Here is a 21,955-nt window from a genome sequence, read left to right as displayed (position 1 = left end):
CTGGCACCCAGCACTCTGTGTCACTAATGTACGCTCGTTAAAAAAGAAGGGAAAGAAATGATAGACTATCTTGGAAAAGACCTTTTCCGTTCCTCACCCTCCCCTGTACGCGTTCCTTCCATTCTTCCTGAGGTGGTGAGGGAGTGGCATGGCCCCCCGTGACCGTGAGCAGAAGGACGGTGGCACCCAAGAGAGAGATTTCCCATAGTGGCCTGCTGATTGCTCATTTCACTGTTGAGAGCAGCCTACTAGGGATAGATAGCCCTGGGATAGTTGAAAACACCTTCGGCTGGGTGCCAGGACCCCAGCTTCGGGGAAGGCCAAGGCAGGAGGGTTGTGAGTTCGAGGCCAGTGCTAGGTGCACTTGGGGTACAAGCTGCGCTACAGATAGAGACAGAAAGTAGGTGAGTGGTTGCCAGGGCCCGAGGATAATGCTTCATGGGTACAGGGTTCCCTTCTGGGGTGATGGACATGTTTTAGAAAGTGATCTCTGTGATGGCTACAGACCACTGCAAACATACTAAAACCTACTGAGTTCCTTTTTTCATTTTTGAGACAGAGTCTCACTCTGTAGCCCAGGCTGGCCTGAGACTTGCAGGAATCGTCCTGGCTCAGCCTCCCGAGCACTGGGAAGACAGATGCACGCCTCCACGCTGCCCTGAGGCAGGTGTGGGAGATAAGAGAATGCTAAGCTTGGGCCCCTGGCCCTCTGTGAGAACCTCTGCACTGTGCATCGCAGACACCTTGCTCTGCTCTGTGGAGGGCTGTGGTGGCTGGGGGTGGGGCCTAGGGACCTGGCTTGGATTCCAGCAATGCAAGAACCAATTGTTCTTCAAAATCTAAAAATTTCAATAAGGAGCACATGAAACATGCCCTATTTAATCATTTGTGAGTGTATGGTCTGTGTTTAGTATGTCCACACTGCTCTCATCTGGCAGAACTGAAATTCTGTCTCCATTAAGCCACAGCCTCCCAGGCTCCTGCTGCCAGGCCCTGGTAACCCTGTTCTGCCTTCAGGCTATGTGAACCTGATCTCACAGAAGTGCCATCTGCAGCAGCTGTCCTCTTCATGCTTGGTTTATTTCCCCAAGCTTCATTCAAGTGGTAATCACTCGCTGTAGGTTTTTGTCTGTGGAATGGGGCCAGACCCTGCACATGCTCAGTGGGTACTGCGCTTCCTTGTTGAGCACCGCTCCCAGCTCGTCTGCTGGTACTTAGCTCATATCCTTGCCTCAGTTTCTAAGATTTCCAGAGTGGCCGTGTGTTGCTTGTATCCATAAACGTCTTTCCTCTGCTTTTTATATACGCGCAGTGCTCACTGCAGACATTCGTGATAGTGCACTTTTGCAGAGGCCCACTTGTGAAAAGCGCATAAAGCAAACTAACAGTCTGGAAAAGTCTGCAGTTTGTCCTTCCAGTGTTGGAAATGAGGTAAAGCTAATGCTGACAGTTTAAAAGGGAACAGAAAACTCTAAAAAGAGGGGAGGAGAAGAAAAAAAGGGAAAACTTCCAAACTGGAAGGTAGGTTACGGGGCTAGGATGTGGACAGCTGCAAGCAGCAGTCCTTGAGCTGTCTGACCTTCTGACCTTGGCAGTCCTCAGTTGTGTGCTTGTGCCAAGGGCAATGGCTGCTTTCTCTTTGAGAGCGTGGCTGGGTGAGGTTAGACCAGAGTGTGGCTCTGTTCTCTCTGCTCTTGTTATGCTTTTGAACATTTTACTAGGACCCTCTTTTTGTATTTATCTGTTTTTTTGTTTGTTTGTTTGTTGTGTGTATGTTTTGAAGTAGGGTCTGGCTGTGTAGTCCAGGGTGGCCTTGAACTCACAGTGATCCTCCTGCCTCAGCCTCCCACATACTGAGATGACAGCCATGCGCCATCATGCCCAGCTGTTTCTGTAGTTTCTGTGAGTCTGTGTTTGCAGTACATAGTGATTGCATTCATTGTGGGGAGCCGGAGCATGTGTGTCCCACATCCCAATTCCTTTTGGGTCCCTCCCACACCTTTGAAGCTCTTTACTTTCCACATAATTGGGGGCCTTCGACTGTACTTAGTAGCCCATCTAGTAATAGATCCCGCTTCCTGCCACATGTGAGACGGTGCTGAACAGCTAACATAGAGTGACCGCTTGGTTCTCATATCAATCCCAACAGTGGGCTCTGTCATGCTTCCTGCTTTTACCACCAGCAGGACACCCTGGGCCAGGGACTTGGCAGGTCCAAGCCTCAGTTTCCTTGTGTGTGAAATGAGGCCAGGCTGTCTGGCTGCAGAGCCAGTCACCAGTCTTGACATCCTCATGTATTGTCCTGGAACTGCCTTGGACCAGTGTTGCCTTGGGCAAAGCGTTGGGTAGCTTGTTTCAGAGAAGTTGCTAAGTTGCCCAGGCTGGGCTCAAACTTGGAACCCTCCTGCATCAGCCTCCCAGAGTGTTTTAATGGACTCGCTATGTTGTGCAACCATCACTGGTGTCTAACTCTAGACACCGACATCCGCAAAAGAAGCCCTACAGGGGTTTACTGTCTCCACTCCTCTCGCACCCGCTGCAGCTTTCTTTTGGTGGAGAGGCCCCTGGCACACAGCTGACTTCTGCAGAAAAGGTTGTCCTTCCAGGACATTCACAGTTCCCTCCGTGAGCCTCCATGGTAGATGCTGCATGTATGCATGGCAAGATCAACAAGGTGACACTTTCAGCAGCAGCCACACAGGCCAAGTGCAGTGGGCATGTGGCCCAAAATGCTGATTCCTGCCTTCCTGTCATTATTTTCTTCTCTGGGAGTGCTTTCAATTTATTCCTGCAGCTCGCTGGAGCCATTTAGCAATCAGAGAAAGAGGTGAGCCATTTCCTCATTCGCTTGCAGTGTCGCAGGGTCCAGCCGAACCGGAGGACATTAATCACTCTGCAGGCTTTGGGGTGAAGGCTTAAATTTATCATGGCAAACATGGCTGAGTCTGGATAGAGGCACCAAGAGTTCAAATGGTCCAAAACTTGAGGGAAGTTGAGAACTCATGGATCTAGCATTCGGGGTTCGTCTCCACCTTTGCAGTGCTCGAGGTGTGAGAGGAGACACTGGAATACGGAACATACCTGCCAGTCAGTTTGCCACAGTCATTTTTAGGGCTGATTCCATGGTAGGCAGTGAGGTGTGAACTTTGTTTTCCTACCTACAGCCTTCTATGAATTGTAGTTGTTGGCTGTGGTGGCACACGCCAGTCATCCTAGTACTTGGAAGGCTGAGGCAGGAGAATCACCAGGAGTTCAAGGCCAGCCTGAACTGCATAGCGAGACTGTTTCAAAAAACCAAAACCAGAACAAAACAAAAAAAAACCCCAAACCCCAAACCCAAACAAACAAAGAAACATAAAACAAATCTGTAGCTCAGGATCCCCTTGGCAGAGGGGTGAGGGGGCAGGCTTTCTCAGCAGCTGCGGCAGATGGGATCTTGGTCTTACTCTGGTGGCCACCCTTACTCCATGGTTCATTTCCGGTTCTGTCAAGCTGCCCCCCCCCACCGTCAAGGCTCCCCCCCCTGGGGCTGATATTAGTCTTACCCTTGAACCTGGGCAGTCAGGAAGCTCACAACATGCTGTATCTTCCAGGCTCTCTTTGGTCCGTTAGGTGTGATTTTGGTTCCTTTTGTTGGTTCCTGGTCTCACTGTTGACCAAATCTGTTTCTTGCTTTTTTGTGTGTGTGGTACTAGGGACTGAAACCAGGCAGTGGTAAGCTAATCCCCAGCCCTTTGTATCTTTGTATTTTACTTTGAGACAGGATCTTGCTAAGTTGCCCAGACTGGGCTCCAACTTGGAAATCCTTCTGCCTCAGTTTCCCAAGTTCCTGGGATTCCAGGCATGCAGCACCCACCGCACCTGCCTATTTCCTGTTTGCTGAGTAGCTTTGTCCCTTTGGAGGGGTTGTGTAGACGTATCACCAGGCCAGGCAACAGACAGGTGAGTGGTTCACAGCTTCCTGGATGCCCTTAAATATGGTGTGGGTATTTATGGCAAGCCCATTAAGGCACCTGGATGGGAAACGTGTGATGACACAGCTACGATTTACCAGCCTCCATGTCCCCGGAATTCTCATTCACTCCCTCAGAGAAGGGACAGGGTTTTCACATTTGAACATTGAAGCACTTTAGGGGAGTACTTACTCACTTGGGGTTTATGCTAGGCCCTCTTCCAAAAAGTCTGCAAACTGATTTGACGCACAAAAGCAGAAGGGAGAGCAGGGGATAGGTGTCACTGGGCACCTGCCTGCTCCTGGCATGGCACCCTGCTGGATGTCCTCCCAAAGCGATGGCAGTGACTCTGCCCTGGTGACACTTGGCAGTGGCACATGGATGACCTAGGCCTCACCCAGATGGTGGGAATGCCCTCTGTGCTGGCCAACATAGTAGTCACCTGTTTTTGAGACAGGGTCTCACTCTGTAGCCCAGGCTGGCCTTGAACTTGCAGGATCCTCCTGCCTCAGCCTCCTGCATACTGGGATGGTAGGCATGCACCATCACACCCGGCTTTACATGTGGCTATTGAAAGCTTAAAATGTGGTTAGCATAGTGGAGGAGCTCCATTTTATTTTTTTAGCAAAACAAAATTTTATTTAATAAGTATATTAAAGAAATTATAATAAGAAATAGCAATGAAAATTTGTAAATATAGTATATATACATGTACTCTACTTTGATCTTAAATTATATGGACAAATTACAGCTTTAAAACCTGTAAAGATGCACATGTAAAATATCTGGTGTGTGAAGGGCCTAAACAATGTACCCCTTTTTGCAGTCTTTTCTTTTCTTCGTACTAAGGATCTAAGGATTGGACTCACAATCTTGGGCATCCTAAGCCAGCACCCTGCAGTGAGGTGTAACCTCATCCCTGAGCTTGCGTTTTGAAATCACTATAGATTTCAGAGGAAATTGTGAAGATAACAGAGTTTCCGGGCATTGCTGTCTATGCATGTGTGTGACTGGCGTGCTCTAAACACAGCCGTGTGTGTGTACCATTCATCACAGGCGGAGATCTGTGTGGCCACCATGGTGGGCTCTGGATCGCATGCTGGCCAGGGCCAGTCTAGAGGGTGCCTGGTGCACGGAAGCACTTACCGGACGGATGGGGCTGTGGCAGCCAAGGACGGAGCAGTGGCTCACATTCCGGTGACAGCTTCTTAAGGGCCCCTCAGACCGTCTGTCTCAGGGACCAGACGTTTCTGCCAGGCTCTGGCAGGCCTGGCTCACAGCTTCTCTAAGGAGGCTGTGCTTTGTTTTACGGCCTTCATTAAAATGCGCCCACAGGTTCAGACGCCAGCCCCAGCCGAGGTGAGGCAGGTTGCAATAGGAGGTCAAGCTTGTGTTCCCTCCCAAAGCGAGGAGATCTGCAGGAGGACAGACCCTGGCCCCCGAGGGCGTCTGCGGTGGCAGCACACTTTCATTATTCAATAGGTCTTCTTGGGGGCACATACAGGGTGTCCTGGGGGATATTTCCAAAGTCGTGCTCGATCCAGACAGGCACCTGCAGACAGGTATTGCCAGTTCACTAAGTGCTTTCCCTCCCACAGAAATTCTTTGTGGCCCTCTGTGGTAGAGGGAGGTGACTTTTTAGCTGGATTCTTTGAGTCCTGGCTCCCCAGGTACGGGGACTGGGGTTATGAACCAAGGCTGGGAAGAATCCACTGCTCTCTGAAGTGTGTCCCAAACTGAGTTGTTTAGATAGGGGTTGTACAGAAGGACTACAGGAGAGGACCTGTGGGACCCCATTTGAGATGGGCAAGTATTTATTCCAGCCTTGGACACAGGGCCTCACGTATGCTAGGCAAGTGCTGTACTGCTAAACTACATCCCAGCCCAATTGTAGGCTTTGAGGAAGTCTTTTTCTTTTTCTTTTTTTTCTTTTTTTGAGACAAAGTCTCACTATGTAGTCCAGGGTGCCCTTGGACTCATTGTGTAGCCCAGGCTGGCTTCAAACTTGTGACCCTCGTGCCTCAGCCTCCTGAGTGCTGGGATTATAGGCATGTGCCACCATGCCTAGTTTAAAGAAGTCTTTACTAGCTTGGAATTTAACTCAAGACTGAATAGATTTATCCATAGATGGTTTGGGTCTATTGAATTCAAGGTCAGTACGGGATTAATAAATACTACGAAATGGTTGCTGTTAAGTCTTTTGCCTAAAGACATGTGGCAAAATACATCAGCAAGCAGTAGGGGTGGCTGGGGCTCCCAACACTGGATGATTTGTGCAGGATGCTATCTGAGGGATGTGCTCCTGAAGGGCTGTTTCTCTTTGCTGTTGGACACAGTGTGCAGAGGGCACCCTTGGGCAGCCATCCTCTCTGGGTGCATATTCCAAATGCTTTTCTTTGACAGTCACCTAGAAGTACAATGACTGAGTTAAAAAAATGCAGATTTCAAATTGGTAAGCTTGGAATAACCACATACTTCCACAGAACTTGAAAGCATAAGAGACTTGGTTTTCCCCCAGAGGCACTGGCACATAGGTTGGTTTCCTGATGCCCGTCACTCCCCGGCCCTCACCCTGGCACTGAAGCAAGGACACATCCACAGCACCTGCATCTGACTCAGGACCCTAACCCCGGGGTGTGGCCGCCACCTACCGCTCAGGCCCCACACACCCGAAGGCAGAACAGGCTGCGGCCTGGCAGCAGGGACTGGTGTTCATGCAAACTCGTCCCTCTCCGGATTCCCAGTCGGACCATGCTTTCTGTGCATAAGTACATCTCCAGATCTTTTCCCGGGCCCTTTCAGAGTCAGTTGCCAGGATTACGCCGGAACCTCTTGGTGCTCTGTGCATTTGCTGACAGCAGTCTTTCTGTTGAGTCCAGGGAATGCACAGGATGCCACGTTGCCGAGTGTCCCGATGATGGACCCACCCCAGGGCGACCTGTGGATGCAGCTGTTCTGATACCCCTAAGCACCGTTGAACCCTCTGTGTTGGTCATCGGTGCCCACAGCAGTTCCCTCAAGTGTTGTGTGGTCTTACAGCTGTCTTCCATGGAGCGTGCATGTTCCTGTGTTAGCTTCATATTTGCTATTCAACATGTGTCTTCTTTTCTCTTTGGAGACTATTGTTGGATTGATTGAGTTTGGTTGTTGGTGTTTTTCTTACCTTTCCTTTGCCTTCCTTTTCTTTTCTTGAATGGTTTTGAGATTATACAGCATACATATTTTTAATGGTTACTCTTTTTTTTTTTTGGTACTGGGGATCAAACTCAGGACCTTGCGCTTGCAAGAATGGTTACTCTTGGTGTTATTGTGAAGCCACAGAGAGTTCTCATATGCCCCATGCCCAGTTTCCCCATTGCTAGCATCTTCTATTCGCATGGCATGTTTGTCATGATTAAAGAACCAATAGCATGACCCTGTTAGTAACCAGAGTCCACAGTTCATTCACATTTCCGTGGTTCTTATGTAGAGTCCCTTTCCATTGTAGGATCAGCCCCATCCACTGGCTTCCTGTCGCAGGCTGCTTTGGTTCCTCGGGCTGTATGCATTTCAGACTTTGTTTGGCGTCGATGACTGACATTTGGAGAAGAGGACCGCGAGCCATTCTGTCTGGTGTTTCCCTCGTGATTACACTGGGAGTAAGGGTTTCGGGAAAGCCATGGAATAAAGTGCCATCCTCCACAGGCCCCATTGAGGGTATGTGCTGACATTGACCTTGGTCCCCTTCTCCCCACCCCCGCAGCAACTCTGCAGCAGCGATTCCGGGTGAGGGGTCAGGCACCATCTTCACCGGGGACGAGGACAGTTGGCATTCCTCTTCGTGGCAGGCTTGTTGGCCCTCCCCTTGCCTGCCGTTGTAGATGCATGGCTGTTCATCCCGCACACTTGGTTACAATCCAGTACTATATTTTGTGCTCAGACTGCCCCAGCTGTAGCTATTGGGAGCTCTCTGCTTTGTTTCCTGTGTCCCATTCACATACCCTGACCAGTGTGACTTTTAAAAAGTACTCTTACTTCCTGGCACCACGAGATGCCGCAGGCTCACAGTGCCTATTTCCTGACCTGGTCCTAAAATCTGCCCCTTCCCCAAGAAGCCTGGCCCCTCAGTGAACCCAGTAAGGGAATGTGTGTACGCCAGCTAACTCGTGTGTACACACACGTCCATGAACGTTTCGCCCGATTGCTGTCCTCACCTCTCTACAGCTAAAGGCAATTCTGACCGAGGTCTCTGGTGAACCCGCCAGCACACAGCTCAGTGCAGCCTGCCTCTCTTAGCTCTGACACTCGTCCACTGTCATTTACTCACTGACTAGTTCCGGAGCACACACGGTGGTTGGCTGGGGGATTGATAAGCCACACGCCCTTGTGGCAAAGCCCATAGCCCTCTCCAGGGGACGCTGGCTGTCGAGCCTGGTAGGACACAGGGAGCGCAGATGGATCCTCTGCTCAGGACAGTCCCTTGAGAGAAGCTTTCCCCTGGAGCCAGGGTACTAGTCTAGGTGGGGGCTCTGAGGGCCGCGATGTGGGTGCCTCCTGCTGGACGCCCCTGCGGCGAGGTCTGACTGCGGGGAAGACACTCTGGTTTGTCTTGTTCTGTCTTCATTTGGGAGGATGTCACTGCAGCACACCTTTGGGCGCTCTCGGCTGACCTGTGCTGTTACCATCGTGGTGTGTCTGAAGGGAAACGACTGTTTGAAGAGACTATATGATAGTTTCATGCAGAGAGGTTACATTTAAAAGTCATTTTAAAATTGTTCTTGGACTGAGATGTATAATGGATGGTGGGAAACAGGAAGAAAGTGTTCAAATGGGAAGGGGAAGAAGGGAGGAGGGAGGGAGAAAGGAAGGCAAGAAAACAAGTGAAACTAGAAGGAAAAAAGTGGAAACAGAGCTTCTGTACATAGGGAGGGGAGGGAGCTTGGGGGAGTGGGGTAAAATAAAATAAAATTTCATTTAAAAAATAAAATTGTTTTTTATTTGTGTAGGGCTGAGGATGGATCCCAGGGACTCGTGCCTGCCAAGCAGGTGCTCTACTGCCACGCCACATCCCCAGCTAAAATCGATTTCCATTGACAAATAATAATTGTGTGTATTTGTGGCATACAGTGGGACATTTTGATCCATGTAAACATTGGACAGCAATTCGTGAAGCTAACGAACCAACTTATTTCGTGGTAGGACCATTAAAGGGACATTCTTTTAGCAATTGTGAAATATACAGTACATCGTTATTGTGGTCACCATGCGGCCTATCTAACTGAAATTGTGTTTACTTCGGTCAGCATCTTTCCTCTCCCCATCCCCAGCCTCTGGTACCTACCTTTGTACTGTCTTCTGTATATGAGTGAGGTCATCCCATACAGGGTTTGCCGTTCTATGCCCAGCTCATTCCACTTAGCACATCTTTCAGCTCCACCCATGTGGTTGAAAATGACAAGACTTCCTCCTTTTTAAAGGCTCCATAATATCCATTTTGTATATATACCACATATTTTTAAGGTACTGGGGATTGAGCCCAGGGCCTTTGCACTGACCTACACCTCCAGCACTTTTTAAAATTTCTTCTTTTGAGACAGGGTCTCATTAAGTTGCCCAAGCTGTGTTTGATTCAGGAGCTTCCCGCCTCAGCCTTCCAAAATGCTGGGATTACAGGCCTGTACCATCAAGCCCAGTTTATCCTTCCCTCCCTCCCTCCCTCCCTCCCTTCCCAAACCCAGGGCCTCGTACATGCTAGACAAGCACTCTACCACTGAGCTACATCCCCAGGGCAGGGTCCTGCATTTTCTTTATTCATTCATCTGTTGATGGACACCTGAGTTGCTAACCTTCCATAGCTTGGCTTAGAAATCTTGGCTATTGTAAATCGTGTTGCGTTAGAGATGAAGGGAACTTGTTGTTTTGGCTTCATGATTTCAGTTCCTTTGGCTATATTTGCAGAAGTGATGTTGCTGAATGCAGTGGTAATTCTATTCCCAGTTCTTTCAGTAACCTTCGCACTAATGTCTGCAGTGGTTGGATGAATGTACATTTCCCCCGACAGTGGAAAAAGGCTCCCTTTTCAGTGCATCCTTAGCAACACTTGTTATCATAGCCCCTCACCAGGTGCAAGATGACACCTCACTGTGGTTTTAACTTGCATTTCCCCGAAGATTAGAGATGTGGAGGATATTTTCATTTATCTCTTGACCATATCGCTTCTTTCGAGAAAGGTCAATTGAAGCCCTTTGCTCATTTTTTAATTGAGTCATTTGTTTCCTTTCCATCAATTTTGGGTGTGACCTACAAATCTTTTCTCCCAGCTCATGGGCTGTCTCTTTATTCTATTGTATCCCTTGCTGTCCAGAGCCTTTTAAAGCTAGTATTTGTTCCTGTATCTGTTGGCGACCATGTGGATTTGGGGCTTCATTCTGTGGTATGTTACATGTTTTGATTTTTGTATGATGCTTGTATCCCTGGGATAGAGTCCACTCAATACTGGTAAATGCTATTTGTAATATGCTGTTGAATTCTGTTTGCTAGTTCTTTGTTGAGAATTTTGGCAGTTGTGTTCATCAGGGATATTGGCCTGTAGTTTCCTTGTCTGCTTTTGTTACAAAGATAATGCTGGCCTTGGAAACTGAGTTTGGAAGGACACCCTCATTTTCAGTTTTTTTGTACTGTGAGGAGGGTTGGCTCTTTGAACATTTGGTAGAATTCATCAGTGGAACCATCTGGTCCCTGGCTTTTTCCTTGATAGGGCAGTTGATATTACTGATTTCATCTTCTTACTCATTTTTGCTCCATTCAGATTTTTTTTATTTCTTCCTGATTCAGTCTTTATAGGTTGCATGATTCTGGAATTCATCCATTTACTCCAGGTGATTTCAGTTTTTGGTGTGTGGTTGTTCATAGTACTCTCTTACAGTTCTTTAAATTTCTGTGATATCCATTGTAATGTCTCCTCTTTTATTTCTGATTTTGTTTACTTGGGTCTTCTTTCTATTTTTGTTAGCCTAAATAAAGATTTGTTTATTGTATTTTGTTTTTTTTTTTTTTGGTACTGGAGATCGAACTCGGGTCCTTGCATTTGCGCAGCAGGCAGCGAAACCACTGAGCTAAATCCCTGGCCCTATTGTATTTTTTTAAACATCAACTTTTGCTGGGGATAGTGGTGCACATTTAGAATCCTAGCTACTTGGGAGGCTGAGGTAAGCAGGAAGATCACAAGTTAGAGGCCATCCTGGACAACTTAGTAAGACTGTTTCAAAATACAAAGGGCCAGGAATGTAGCTCAGTGGCAAAATACCCCTGGGTTCAATCTGCAGTATTATAAAATGGAAAAAAAAACCCAGCTTTTAGTTTCCTTGATTTTTCAATTGGTTTTCTAGTCTCTCTTGTTTATTTCACGCGTGCGTGTGTGTGTGTGTCTGTGTGTGTGTGTGTGTGTGTGTGTATTGAAACAGGGTCTCACTATGTAGTTCAGGCCGGCCTCAAAATCACGATGATCCTCCTGCCTCAGCCTCCCAAATGCTGGGATTACAGGAGTGCACCACCACACCTGGCTTTCTTCTGTTTATTTCTGCTCTGTTCTTTATTTCCTTCCTTCTGCTAAGTTTGGGCTTTACTTGGTTCTTTTGTTTCCTTGTTCTTTGAGGTATGACATTAGGTTTGTTTGAGGTTTTTGTCCTGTTTTTACATAGGCATTTATTGCTATCAGCTTCCCTGTTTGGACTGCTTTTATTACATCCCATTAATTTTGGTGTGTTGTATTTACATTTTTTGTTTCAAAAAATTTTTAAATTTCTCTTTTAATTTCTTCTTTAACTTACTGGTTTCTCAAGAACATGTTTAATTTCCACATATTTGTGAGCTCTCCAGGATTCATCCCATTGTTGAAAAGCTACTTGATAGGATTTTGATCGTAAATTTGTTGGGCCTCATTTCTGCAGGTATTGAACAGAGTGTTCTGCACATAGCTGCTGGACTCATCGGTCGGAAGCACAGCGTTTCCTTATTGATTTTCTACTTAGATCATCTGTCTAGTGTTGAAAGTGGGTACTGAAGTCTCTTACTGCATCTCTTTTCATATCTATTAATGTTTGCTTTGTATATGTTGGTGCTATGATGTTGGCGGCATATAGATCACGGTTGTAACTTCGTGATGATTCACGCTTTTATCATCATATCATGACCTTCTTTGTCTCCTTGTACAGCATTTGACTTAAGATGTATTTTTTCTGATATGAGTACAGCTATTCTCACTCTGTTTCCATTTGCAGGGAATATCTTTTCCCATCCATTCATTTTCTGAAGAGAATTGACCATGTGAGGAGAACATTCTTTTGTTTCATGCAAAGATAGTTAAATTTTAAAATTCTCTTTTTATTTTTAGGATCTGGGGACTCAAGAGATGAATTGAACCTTGAGCATGGACTTCCAGAAACTTCCTCTGTGAAGCGTGAGTAATAAACCAGACCCTTAAAGCCAACAATAGTAATTATTATGGACCACCTACTTAGGATGTGCAGCGAGGAAAACAACGGCTAGCCTAGATTTTGCTGGCTTGGGTGAAGCAGTCATCAGGAATTAGAGCACTTCAAGCAAATGCACATACACAGTCCTCTGTCCAGGAGGGCCCTGCTGCAGTGGGGTGGCATGGTGTGTCCATCCCAGTGAGGGCTCTGTGCTGTTGTGTGCATCTGTATCCCGAGATTCCTGGCGGGTTATGGAGTCACCTGTGTAGGATTGCACAGCTTGCTTTCTTCCTTCAATGTGTATCGAACCCAGGAGAGAGTCTGTCTGCCTGTAGTAGATTGTTCCAGTTGCCATAAGGAAACCACAGCATATGACCTAAGACAGCAGAACCTTATCCTCTCGCAGGTCTGGAGCCAGCAGCTCCAAGTCCAGTGGCAGCAGTGCCATGGCCCTCCCAGGGTGCTCTAAAAGACCCCTTCCTTTCTGGTGCTGCTCTGCTTCCTGGCTACCATAAACTAAGCAGCTTTGCTTCACCATGGCCTTCTGTGGTGATGCTCCTGGCCTGGAGCTGCCCACCCCCAGACCAAATCCTCTGAAACCATAAGCCATCTCTAAGCTGTAGGTGACAGGCCTCATGGCCCAGTGCCGGAAAAGCTGACTAATCCAGGCATGGGGATGACTTTTATTCCAAGTGTAAGAAGATGTTCCCACAGGATTTTGAAACAATTTTGCTGGGATAGGGATACCATTCACAGACCAGTGATTGATCCAGGATAGGGGTTTCTTTAGCTCATGGTTGTGGAGGCTGGGAAATCCAAGATCCAGGTGCCCACAGACTCAGTGCCTGGCAAGGGCTGCTCTCTGCTTCCTAGCCCGCACCTTCCATGTGCTCACGTGGTGTGTGGAGCACAAGAGCTGCCTGAAGCCTCTTTCTTTGTTTTTTTGAGACAGGGCCCTTCTATGTAGTTGAGGCTGGCCTTGAACTCTTGGTGATCCTCCTGCCTCAGGCTCCACCACACCTGGCTAAGGCTTCTTTCATAAGGACACTGAAGCCACTCATCAGGCAGAGCCTAATTATGTCCCAAAGGCCCGATGGCTTAATGCTGTCATTGTGGAGCTGGGCTTCACCATCGGCATTCTGGGGAGACCCAAATTTTCAGAGCATAACAAACACCCTCCTGAAGCCACCCCGGGGACCCAGGATCCCTGCTACTGTTCTTGTAGAGAGTCCTTCCTAGGAGGACCTTGCTGCCAGAAGCATTTGCTGGGTAGGCAAGAACTTTTCATTTTGATAAAGGCTTCATAGAAACTGGTTTCTTTATTCGAGGAGCACACTACTTGGATGGCTGACCTGCTCTTCTTAATCCCTGATAAGTAGCTAGACGTGCCTCATCTCTGTTAGCGATGATAGGGGCTCCCATTCAAAGACTCATGCCAAGAAAATCTAGGGTTGGTCATCCAGGCGCATGCGATTATGAGTGTGTGAGCTCCGTTGTGTTTGTGAGTTCTGACTACAGAGTGCTGGGTACACAGGTGGTGCTCAGCAAATATTACATGGGTTGCTGTAGGCGGTGGTGATTAGAGTTTCCGGACTCCTTTTGGGCCTCAGACACCTGGGAGGCAGGATAATGTAGTCCAAAAGGCTCACTGGAGGTCCAGCCTCGCCCCTAGGCACCATGTCAGACAGTGATCTAGGTGAGGATGAATTTCAGGTCTCCTGCCCCTGGCGGGCAAGAGGAAGCGCAGGGGGAACCTGCCCAAGGAGTCAGTGAAGATCCTCCGGGACTGGTTGTACTTGCACTGCTACAACGCCTACCCCTCTGAGCAAGAGAAACTGAGCCTTTCCGGACAGACCAACCTCTCAGTGCTGCAGATATGTAACTGGTTCATCAATGCCCGGCGGCAGCTCCTCCCTGACATGCTGCAGAAGGATGGCAAAGACCCTAATCAGTTCACCATTTCCCGCCGTGGGGGAAAGCCTCAGATGTAGCCCTCCCCTGTGGTAACAGCCCCTCAGTGCTGGCCGTCTCTGTACCAGCCCCCAGGAATGTGCTCTCCTTATCTGTGTGCTCTGTGCCGCTCCACTCAGGCCAGGGGGAAGAGCCAGCAGCTCCCTTCCCACAAGGGGAGCTAGAGACCCCTAAGCCCCTGGTCACCGCAGGGGGTACACTAACCCTACTGACCAGGGCTGAGGCTGGGAGCGCCACAGGTGGACTTTTCAATGCACCACCACCCACACCCCCAGAGCAGGACAAGGAGGACTTCAGCAGCTTCTAGCTGCTCGTGGAAGTGGCACTGCAGAGGGCCGCTGGGATGGAGCTTCAGAAACAGCAGGACCCAGCACCCCCATTACTGCACACTCCCATCCCTTTGGTCTCTGAGAACCCCAAGTAGGCATCTGCCAGTAGGGGTGCTCAAGGCTTCAGCCAGCTATTCTGGGTTCCTGGTTTGCTTCCTTCCTACAGAGGGTTTTCTGTGGATCAGTGCCAAGCATCAGGATCATCTCCTCTGTCCAGACATCTTTAGCAGGAAGGTGCCCTCTGGCATCACTGCATTATGATGGGAACCTCTCCTGTGCTGACTCTGCCATTTCTCCAGGCCTCCTCAGTGATGAGACTAAGGGATCGGAGACCCGCATGGTGCTGCTGCTTCTCCAGAGAACCCCAGGACGCTTGTTCCAGCCTGCTGTCCTGGCCTGGGCTCAGGAAACCTGCCAAATTCAGATCTCTCTGGGTCCAAGCTGCTGCTGAGCTGTGCCTCTTTCTGTCAAGCCAGGTGTGGACATTCCAAGTTTATAAGTGTGAACAAAAGAGGAACCCAGCAGACGTAACAGGACCAACTCCAGTTGAGTGTTTAGGTGTTTGCTAAACTGTTAAGCTTTTCCTTTTTGCTGTGGTTTGCATTAATAGCAGTAGTTATCCCAGGTGTGGGGAATGACAGCATTGCATGATAGTCTGATAAACTGAGAATTATCCACCACTGCAACTGAGGATTGTTGTATAAGGAAGGCGTATTTGTCATTTTGGGGACCAGCTAAATTTCTGCAGTAGCACAAAATTCCATATGGTTGTTTTGGTGTTGGTTTACCACCATCACCCCCTGCCACCTCTGGAAAAAAAGCAGGGAGGAAAAACACATGGGCACTGGCTTTTTTGCACTAGCCACTGAAGAGGATAAAGCCACAGCCAAGGGAGACCCTAATCTGACAAAACCTAGATTTAGAGCAGAGAATGAGAAAACCAGAGAAGTTTTTGTTTTTACTATGTGTGTGGGGTAATGGGATGTAAACTAGACTAAGACAGTGGGGTTTTTTTCTTTCATTTTAATGTTTTCCCCTTCTTTGTTCTTCAAGGCTTTGTCTACAGCCTGAGTCCTGAATCCTTTTAGGAACTTGGCTAGAACATCAGAAGCTCTAGCATTCCCTTCTTGGAGAGAAGTGAGCCATCTGCTGGTCAGGAAGCCCTTGTAGCTACTCCAGTAGGCAGCTTTTCCCACAGCCAACGCAGGAAGGAATTCCTGGAGGAAGCTGGGAGTAGTGCCTACACCTGGGGCTGAAAATGGGTTAACAGCTTGATACTGTAGCTTTGAGTACCTTTGTTTCACCTTTCTGTAAGTTGGAGTTGCAGGGCTTGCCTGAATTTCCTAGTGAAACATATCATAGTTGGTCTTCATCTCCCTCTTTTTTTTGCTGTTTCATTGCTGATAGTGTTCAACAGCAGTATACCCCATCTTTATATATTCTAAGAAACACTAATCTTAGATTTTTTTATTAGCCAGCATATTTTTGTTCTTAATAACATTACCAAAAATTACACCAGGAGTCCTGGTCTGTAGTCTCCTGAAATTGCCAGGTTGGGCCCAAGGGGAAGGGGTTCCTGGGTGTTGACCGACTTGGGTGGGCCTGGCCAGAAGAAAGGCAGAACGTATCCTCTGTCTTTTTAGGAGGACCCTGGTGCCCTCAGGAAAGCTCCCCCACCTCTCTTGAGTGGCTTGGCCCATCCCTTGCTTGTGAGAGTGGGAATAGTTGTTGTTGTTGTTGTTGTTTTAACTGAAAGGGAGTTCTGCTCTCTGGGTGGGCAAGATTCCTGAACCTTCTGCTCCACCTCCAGTCCCTTTTTCCTGTTCCCCAGGGGGTCAGGGATCCTCATATCCTGAGGCTTAGCTGGTAAAGGGTAAACATGGCAGCTTCAGAGCTAGTTGAAGCTGCTGTCTGCCCATGTTGTCCAACCCAGCCATGTCTGTGAGCAAGCCCAGGTCCATTGTGACCGTTGCAGGGTGCCCCATAGCAGGGGACTTAAGTATATTGGGCTGAAGGCTGAATGGGATTTTCCCTTCCCACAGAGCACTGAGCAGGGGAGGTGATGAGGGGTGAGGGAGCCATGCTGCTGAATTCTGTTGGGATTCCCCTCTTAAGTAAAATGAGGTGTCTGCGGGGTGGGGCAGCCTCTGCTTGGAGTTGGTTAGAAGGTACACCTGGAAGAGAAGCAGTTGTCTTGTTCAGTTATTTGAGCAAACAACTACTGTAAATAACTTGTTTTGTCTTTGTCAAATAAAGTTGTTTTGTTTTTATTTTTAAAAAAGTCTAGGGTTAATAGTGTCTTTATCTTGTGTATGTGTGGCCGGGGAGGAGTTGAGACAGTGTCTTGCTGGCCTTGAACTCACTCTGTAGTCCAGGCTAGCCTTGAACTTGCAGCAGTCATCCTGCCTCAGCCTTGCAAGTGCTAGAATGGCAGGTTTATGCTACTGTGCCCTGTGTAGTTTCTTTAAAAGTCCATCATTGCAAGCTGACGTTGTGCATGAGAACAGGCTAAGCCTCTGACAGCAACTGCTCCCAGTGCCTGTAAGGACCGTGCTCTCTCAAAGTGGTCTGTGCAGATCTTCGGAGGAACCAGACTTTTCCAGAAGCCACGCTAGGCAGGGCAGGCAGCATGGAGCAGCAGGAGACGCTGACATCATGCGCATCAGTGTAACAGAACTGAGGGGCTGAATGTAAAGCTTCACGTGTGTTGTCAGTTGTTAATGTTTTTAAAAAGGGTAAATGGATGTTTTTACAGAAGCTTAAAATCACATGGTTTCTCTTATATGAGAAACTCAAAGTATAAATAAATGAAAGAGCAAACTGGGGGCCAGGGATGGATCTCAGTGGCACCGCAGCTGCCTCACAAGCACAGGGAGACAGATGTTTTGCAAAAGGGGAGGGACCAAAGATGGAGGGGATATGTCGTCCCCACGCACCAGGTCCCCACTGTGAGTGCCATCATTAGGTACTGCAGACACGGACTGGGAAAACCCACGTCTTTGCGCAAGAGCTGTTTGAGTCACACAACGTTGAAGCTAAGTGGCAGTTGCTGTGCTGAGAGTTACCAGAGACGTCTCAGTCGTGTCATTCCTCCTGCCTGCGGCCCATGTCACCAAAGCGTGGATGGCTCACATGCAGAGCCTCATTTAGACAGGTGAGCTGCACCTCTTCATTTTCTAGGTGCAGAGTCAGAGGCAGATTACAGGCAACAATCACCTCTGCGCTGATGATGAAGTGGGTTACAAGTGTGTGGTCACCATCATGTCATTTATAATAATAGCCATATCACTTCCAGTCCTCTTGCCGTGAAAAGCCTTCAACTGGTGTGGGCTTCATATCGGATGTGCTGCCTAGGAGCACATGTGGATTGGCTGACTTTACCTTCCATACATGCTTCTTACTAAAACTGAACTGCAAGACAGTGTGCATCCACACACAGTGTAGTCTCTTTTCCCAATCTCCCTCTTTTAAAACCTTTTGCTAAGGTTGGGCCTGGTGGTGCACGCCTGTCATCCCAGTACTTGGGAGGGTGAGGCAGGAGGATTGCCACAAGTTCGAAGCCAACCTGGGCTATATAGTGGGTTCAAGGCCAGCCTGGACTACATAGCGAGACCCTGTCTCAAAAACACAAAAAGTTACCCATTTGGGTTATTTACTTGATTGGATTATAATTACTCAAGGTGTTCCTTTATAATCCTTTTTATTTATGTAAGGTTATTTATGTACTCTCTCATTCCTAAATTTAATCTAGGTCTGTTAACAGTTCATCCAAGTTATTGATTCTTTAAAAGAAATAAATTTTTTAGTTTTGTGGATGTTATTTGTCATTTTAAAATTCTGTTTCATATACTTCTGGGATAGTCTTTAGTATTTTCTTTCTCTGCTTTCTTTAATGCTTAGTTTGCTCTTCTTTTCATAGTTTTTATTTTTTTCCTAAGCCAATCTTGAACTCCTAAGCTCAAGTGATCTTCCTGCATTAGTCTCCTATGTAGCTAGTTCTATTTGTGTAGATCAACAGGGCTGAATTTAGTTTCTTAATATTAAAGTTTAGGTTATTATTATTATTATTATTTTTGGTACTGGGGATTGCACTCCAGACCTTGTGCTTGTGAGGCAGGTGCCGGAACCACTGAGCTAAATCCCTGGCCCTAAAGTTTAGGTTATTGATTTGAGATCTTTCTTTTCTTTTAAATTTTTATTTACTTATTTTTTAGTGTTGGAAATGGAACCCAGGGTATTATGCCTGCTAGGCAAGCACTCTAACACTGAGCTACATTCCCAGCCTTTAAAAAAATTTTTATTTTGATATAAAAGAAAGTAAAAATAAATAAAATTATGAGACAAGGTCTCACTAAATTGCCCAGGCTGACATTCTAGTCATTCTGCTAATATTTTGTTAAAGATTTTACATGTAAGTTCATGAGAGATACTAGTCTGTAGGTTTTTTAAAACAGGGCTTTAGGTTTGCTACTGAGGCAATACTGGCTTTGTAAAATGAATTGGGGAGTATTCTTTCACTTCTGTTTTGTGGAAGAGACAGGGAAGTTGTAAATTCTTTTTTAAATGTTCGGTAGAATTCTCCAGCAAAACCATCAAAGGATGGAGAAATTTCTTTTTTTAGAGCTTTTAAATTAAAAAATCAGAAAAAAATAATTAAAAAATCAGTTTTACTAATGGTTATAGTAATGTCCACTTTTTATACTTCATCTCAGTTGAGTTTTTTCTTGTATACATGTATGACATTGAAATTTATCATTTGACTTTTTTATTAATTTCATTGGTACATTTTAGGTACACAATATAATGACATTCATCTTTGGAAATTTGTACCTTTACGTAATCTCTCTTGGTTCTTATTTTTTTCCCCATCCCCCTGCCCTCCCTTCAACCCCTCCACTCCTGTCTATTTACAAAGACTTTGTTTCCATTTTTTATTTTCTCATATTAATTCCGTTTCCTTCTTTCCTTTCTCCTACCCCTCCCACTTCCCTTTCCCGTTTGCCCCTTTTCTTCCTATTTCACCTTATTATACCTTTTAGTCCTTATTTACACTTTCAGTTTCTCACACCAGAGAAAGTATTCAGTATTTACACATGTGTGTCCTATTTATTTCACTTAAGAGTATCACCTCAATGTGCATCCATTTAGCTATAAATGTCTCTAGTTTCTCATTTTTTATGGCTGAGTAGTACTCCATTTTATAGAAAAACCACATTTTCTTTATCCATTCTCCAGTTGATGGGCATTTGGGCTGTTTCCAAGTTTTAGCTATTACAAATTGTGCCACTATGAACATGGGTGCACATATATCACTGTGGTATGATTCTTTTAATTCTTTTGGGAAGATACCCAGCAGGGGAATTGCTGGGTCAAATGGGACCTCTAATCCTAGTTTTTTGAGGAATCTCCACACTGATTTCCACAGTGGTTGCACCAGTCTACACTCCCACCAGCAGTGGAGCAGGGTTCCTCTTTCCCTACAGCCCCGCCAGCATTTGTTATTGGTTTGATTTCATGATAGCAGCCATTCTTTCTGGGGTGAGATGGAATGTCAGTGTTGTTTTCATTTGCATCTCTCAAATGACCAGTGATGCTGAACATTTTTTTCATATGATTATTTGCTATTTCTACTTCTTTGAGAAATGTCTGTTCATTTCAGATGCCCATTTTCGGATTGGGTCTTTAAATTTGGGAGGTCTGATTTTTCTAAGTTCTTTATATATTCTAGATAGTAGACTTTTGGCTGAGGAACAGCAGGTGAAGATTTTTCCCCACATTGTGGGTTGTCTCTTCACGTGTTCATGGTTTCTCTTGCTGTGTAGAAGCTTTTTTTTTTTTTTTTTGGTACCGGGGATCGAACTTGGGTCCTTGCGCTTGCGCAGCAGGTGGTGGAACCACTAAGCTAAATCCCCAGCCCCAGTGCAGAAGCTTTTTAATAAGAAGAGATCCCACTTGTTGATTGTTTGTGCTAGTTCATGGGCAACTGAGGTTTTGTTCATAAAACCTTTTCCTACACCAATGTCTTCAAGAATTCTACTTAACCTCTGTTTCAGCCGGTTCAGCATTTCTGGGGGTTTTTTTGTGGGGCTTTTTTTGTTTTGTTTGTTTATTTTTTTTTTAAGCGTTTCTGTTTTAATATTTAGATTTTGAATCCATTTTGATTTTAGTTTAGTGCATGGTGAGAGATATAGGTCTAGTTTTAATCTTTGGCAGGTTGAAATCCAGTTTTTCCAGCACCATTTATTAAACAGGCTATCTTTCCTTCAGTGAGGGTGTTTGGCTCCTTTGTTGAAGATGAGGTGGCTGAGTGTGTCTGTGGTTGTTTCTACATCTTCTAATCTATTTCACTGATCCTCAGGTCTGTTTCTTTTCCAGTATCATGCTGTTTTTATCACAGTAGCTTTGTAATATAGTTGCAGGTTGGGGATTGTGATACCCCCTGACATGTCTCTGTTACCTAGAATTGCTTTTGCTATTGTGGGTCTCTTCTTGTTCCAAATGAATTTGTGGATTGTTTTCTTGAGGTCCGTGAAGTATGCTGTTGGGATTTCAGTTGGAATTGCATTGAATCTATATAGCAGTTTTGGAAGTATGGCCATTTTCACTATATTGATTCTTCCTATCCAGGAGCAGGGGATGTCTGTCCATTTTCTGATATCCCCTTCAATCTCTTTTCAGAGTGCTATAGTTTTCAGAGAAGAGGTCTGTGATTTCTTTTTTTTTTTTTGAAGGAATCTCTAAGACATATAGTTTTTATTTTTTCTTTCCAGTTTTAATTTTTTATCAGTGCATGTTTACCAACACATGATTATTTCCCTTATGGGAAGTTGGTACATGTAAATAAAACATCTCAGTTCTTTTCCATCCCTTCCTTTCCCCTTCTTCCCTACTCCATCCATCTCTTGATCTCTTTTCAACTTGAAACAAAATCTACCTCTGTACTTCCTACTATTTATCTTTTATTTTGCTCTTTATTTATATGTAAGAGAAACCACGCAACACTTACATATGTGTATCTGACTTATTTCACTTAACATTATAGTTGAAGGTGCATCAATTTTCCTACAAATGACTTACATTTATCCTTCTTTATGTCAGAGTGCTACTCCAGTGTGTCTAGATGCTATATTTTCTTTCTCTATTCATCTGTTGATAGTAATATAGGCTGCTTCCAGGATTTAGCTATTTGAATTGTGTTGCTATAAACATGGATATGCATGTATCACTTTAACTCTTTTGGGAAGATATC

General features: G+C 46.1%; 1 protein-coding gene and 1 pseudogene across 10 annotated transcripts in view; both read left to right on the top strand.

Moving 5' to 3' along the window:
• Cd99l2 (CD99 molecule like 2) overlaps window positions 1-21,955 on the top strand; it is a 75,942-nt gene that overhangs the window by 19,285 nt on the left and 34,702 nt on the right. For all 10 annotated transcript variants that reach the window (XM_013069029.3, XM_087209780.1, XM_087209777.1 and 7 more), the window contains exon 2: window positions 12,325-12,390. In XM_013069029.3, coding sequence (XP_012924483.1) covers window positions 12,325-12,390 — 66 coding nt within the window. The remainder of the gene's footprint in view (window positions 1-12,324; window positions 12,391-21,955) is intronic.
• Window positions 12,398-14,999, top strand: LOC147828489 (homeobox protein TGIF2 pseudogene; annotated as a pseudogene).

This window comes from Heterocephalus glaber, unplaced genomic scaffold, assembly GCF_053883595.1.
Source record: "Heterocephalus glaber isolate CG9 unplaced genomic scaffold, H.glaber_assembly_v1.0 deba00001066, whole genome shotgun sequence".
In the NCBI taxonomy this organism is placed as follows: domain Eukaryota; kingdom Metazoa; phylum Chordata; class Mammalia; order Rodentia; family Bathyergidae; genus Heterocephalus; species Heterocephalus glaber.
The sequence above is the reverse complement of the archived record's forward strand: the minus strand, read 5'-3'. Positions and strand labels throughout refer to the sequence as shown.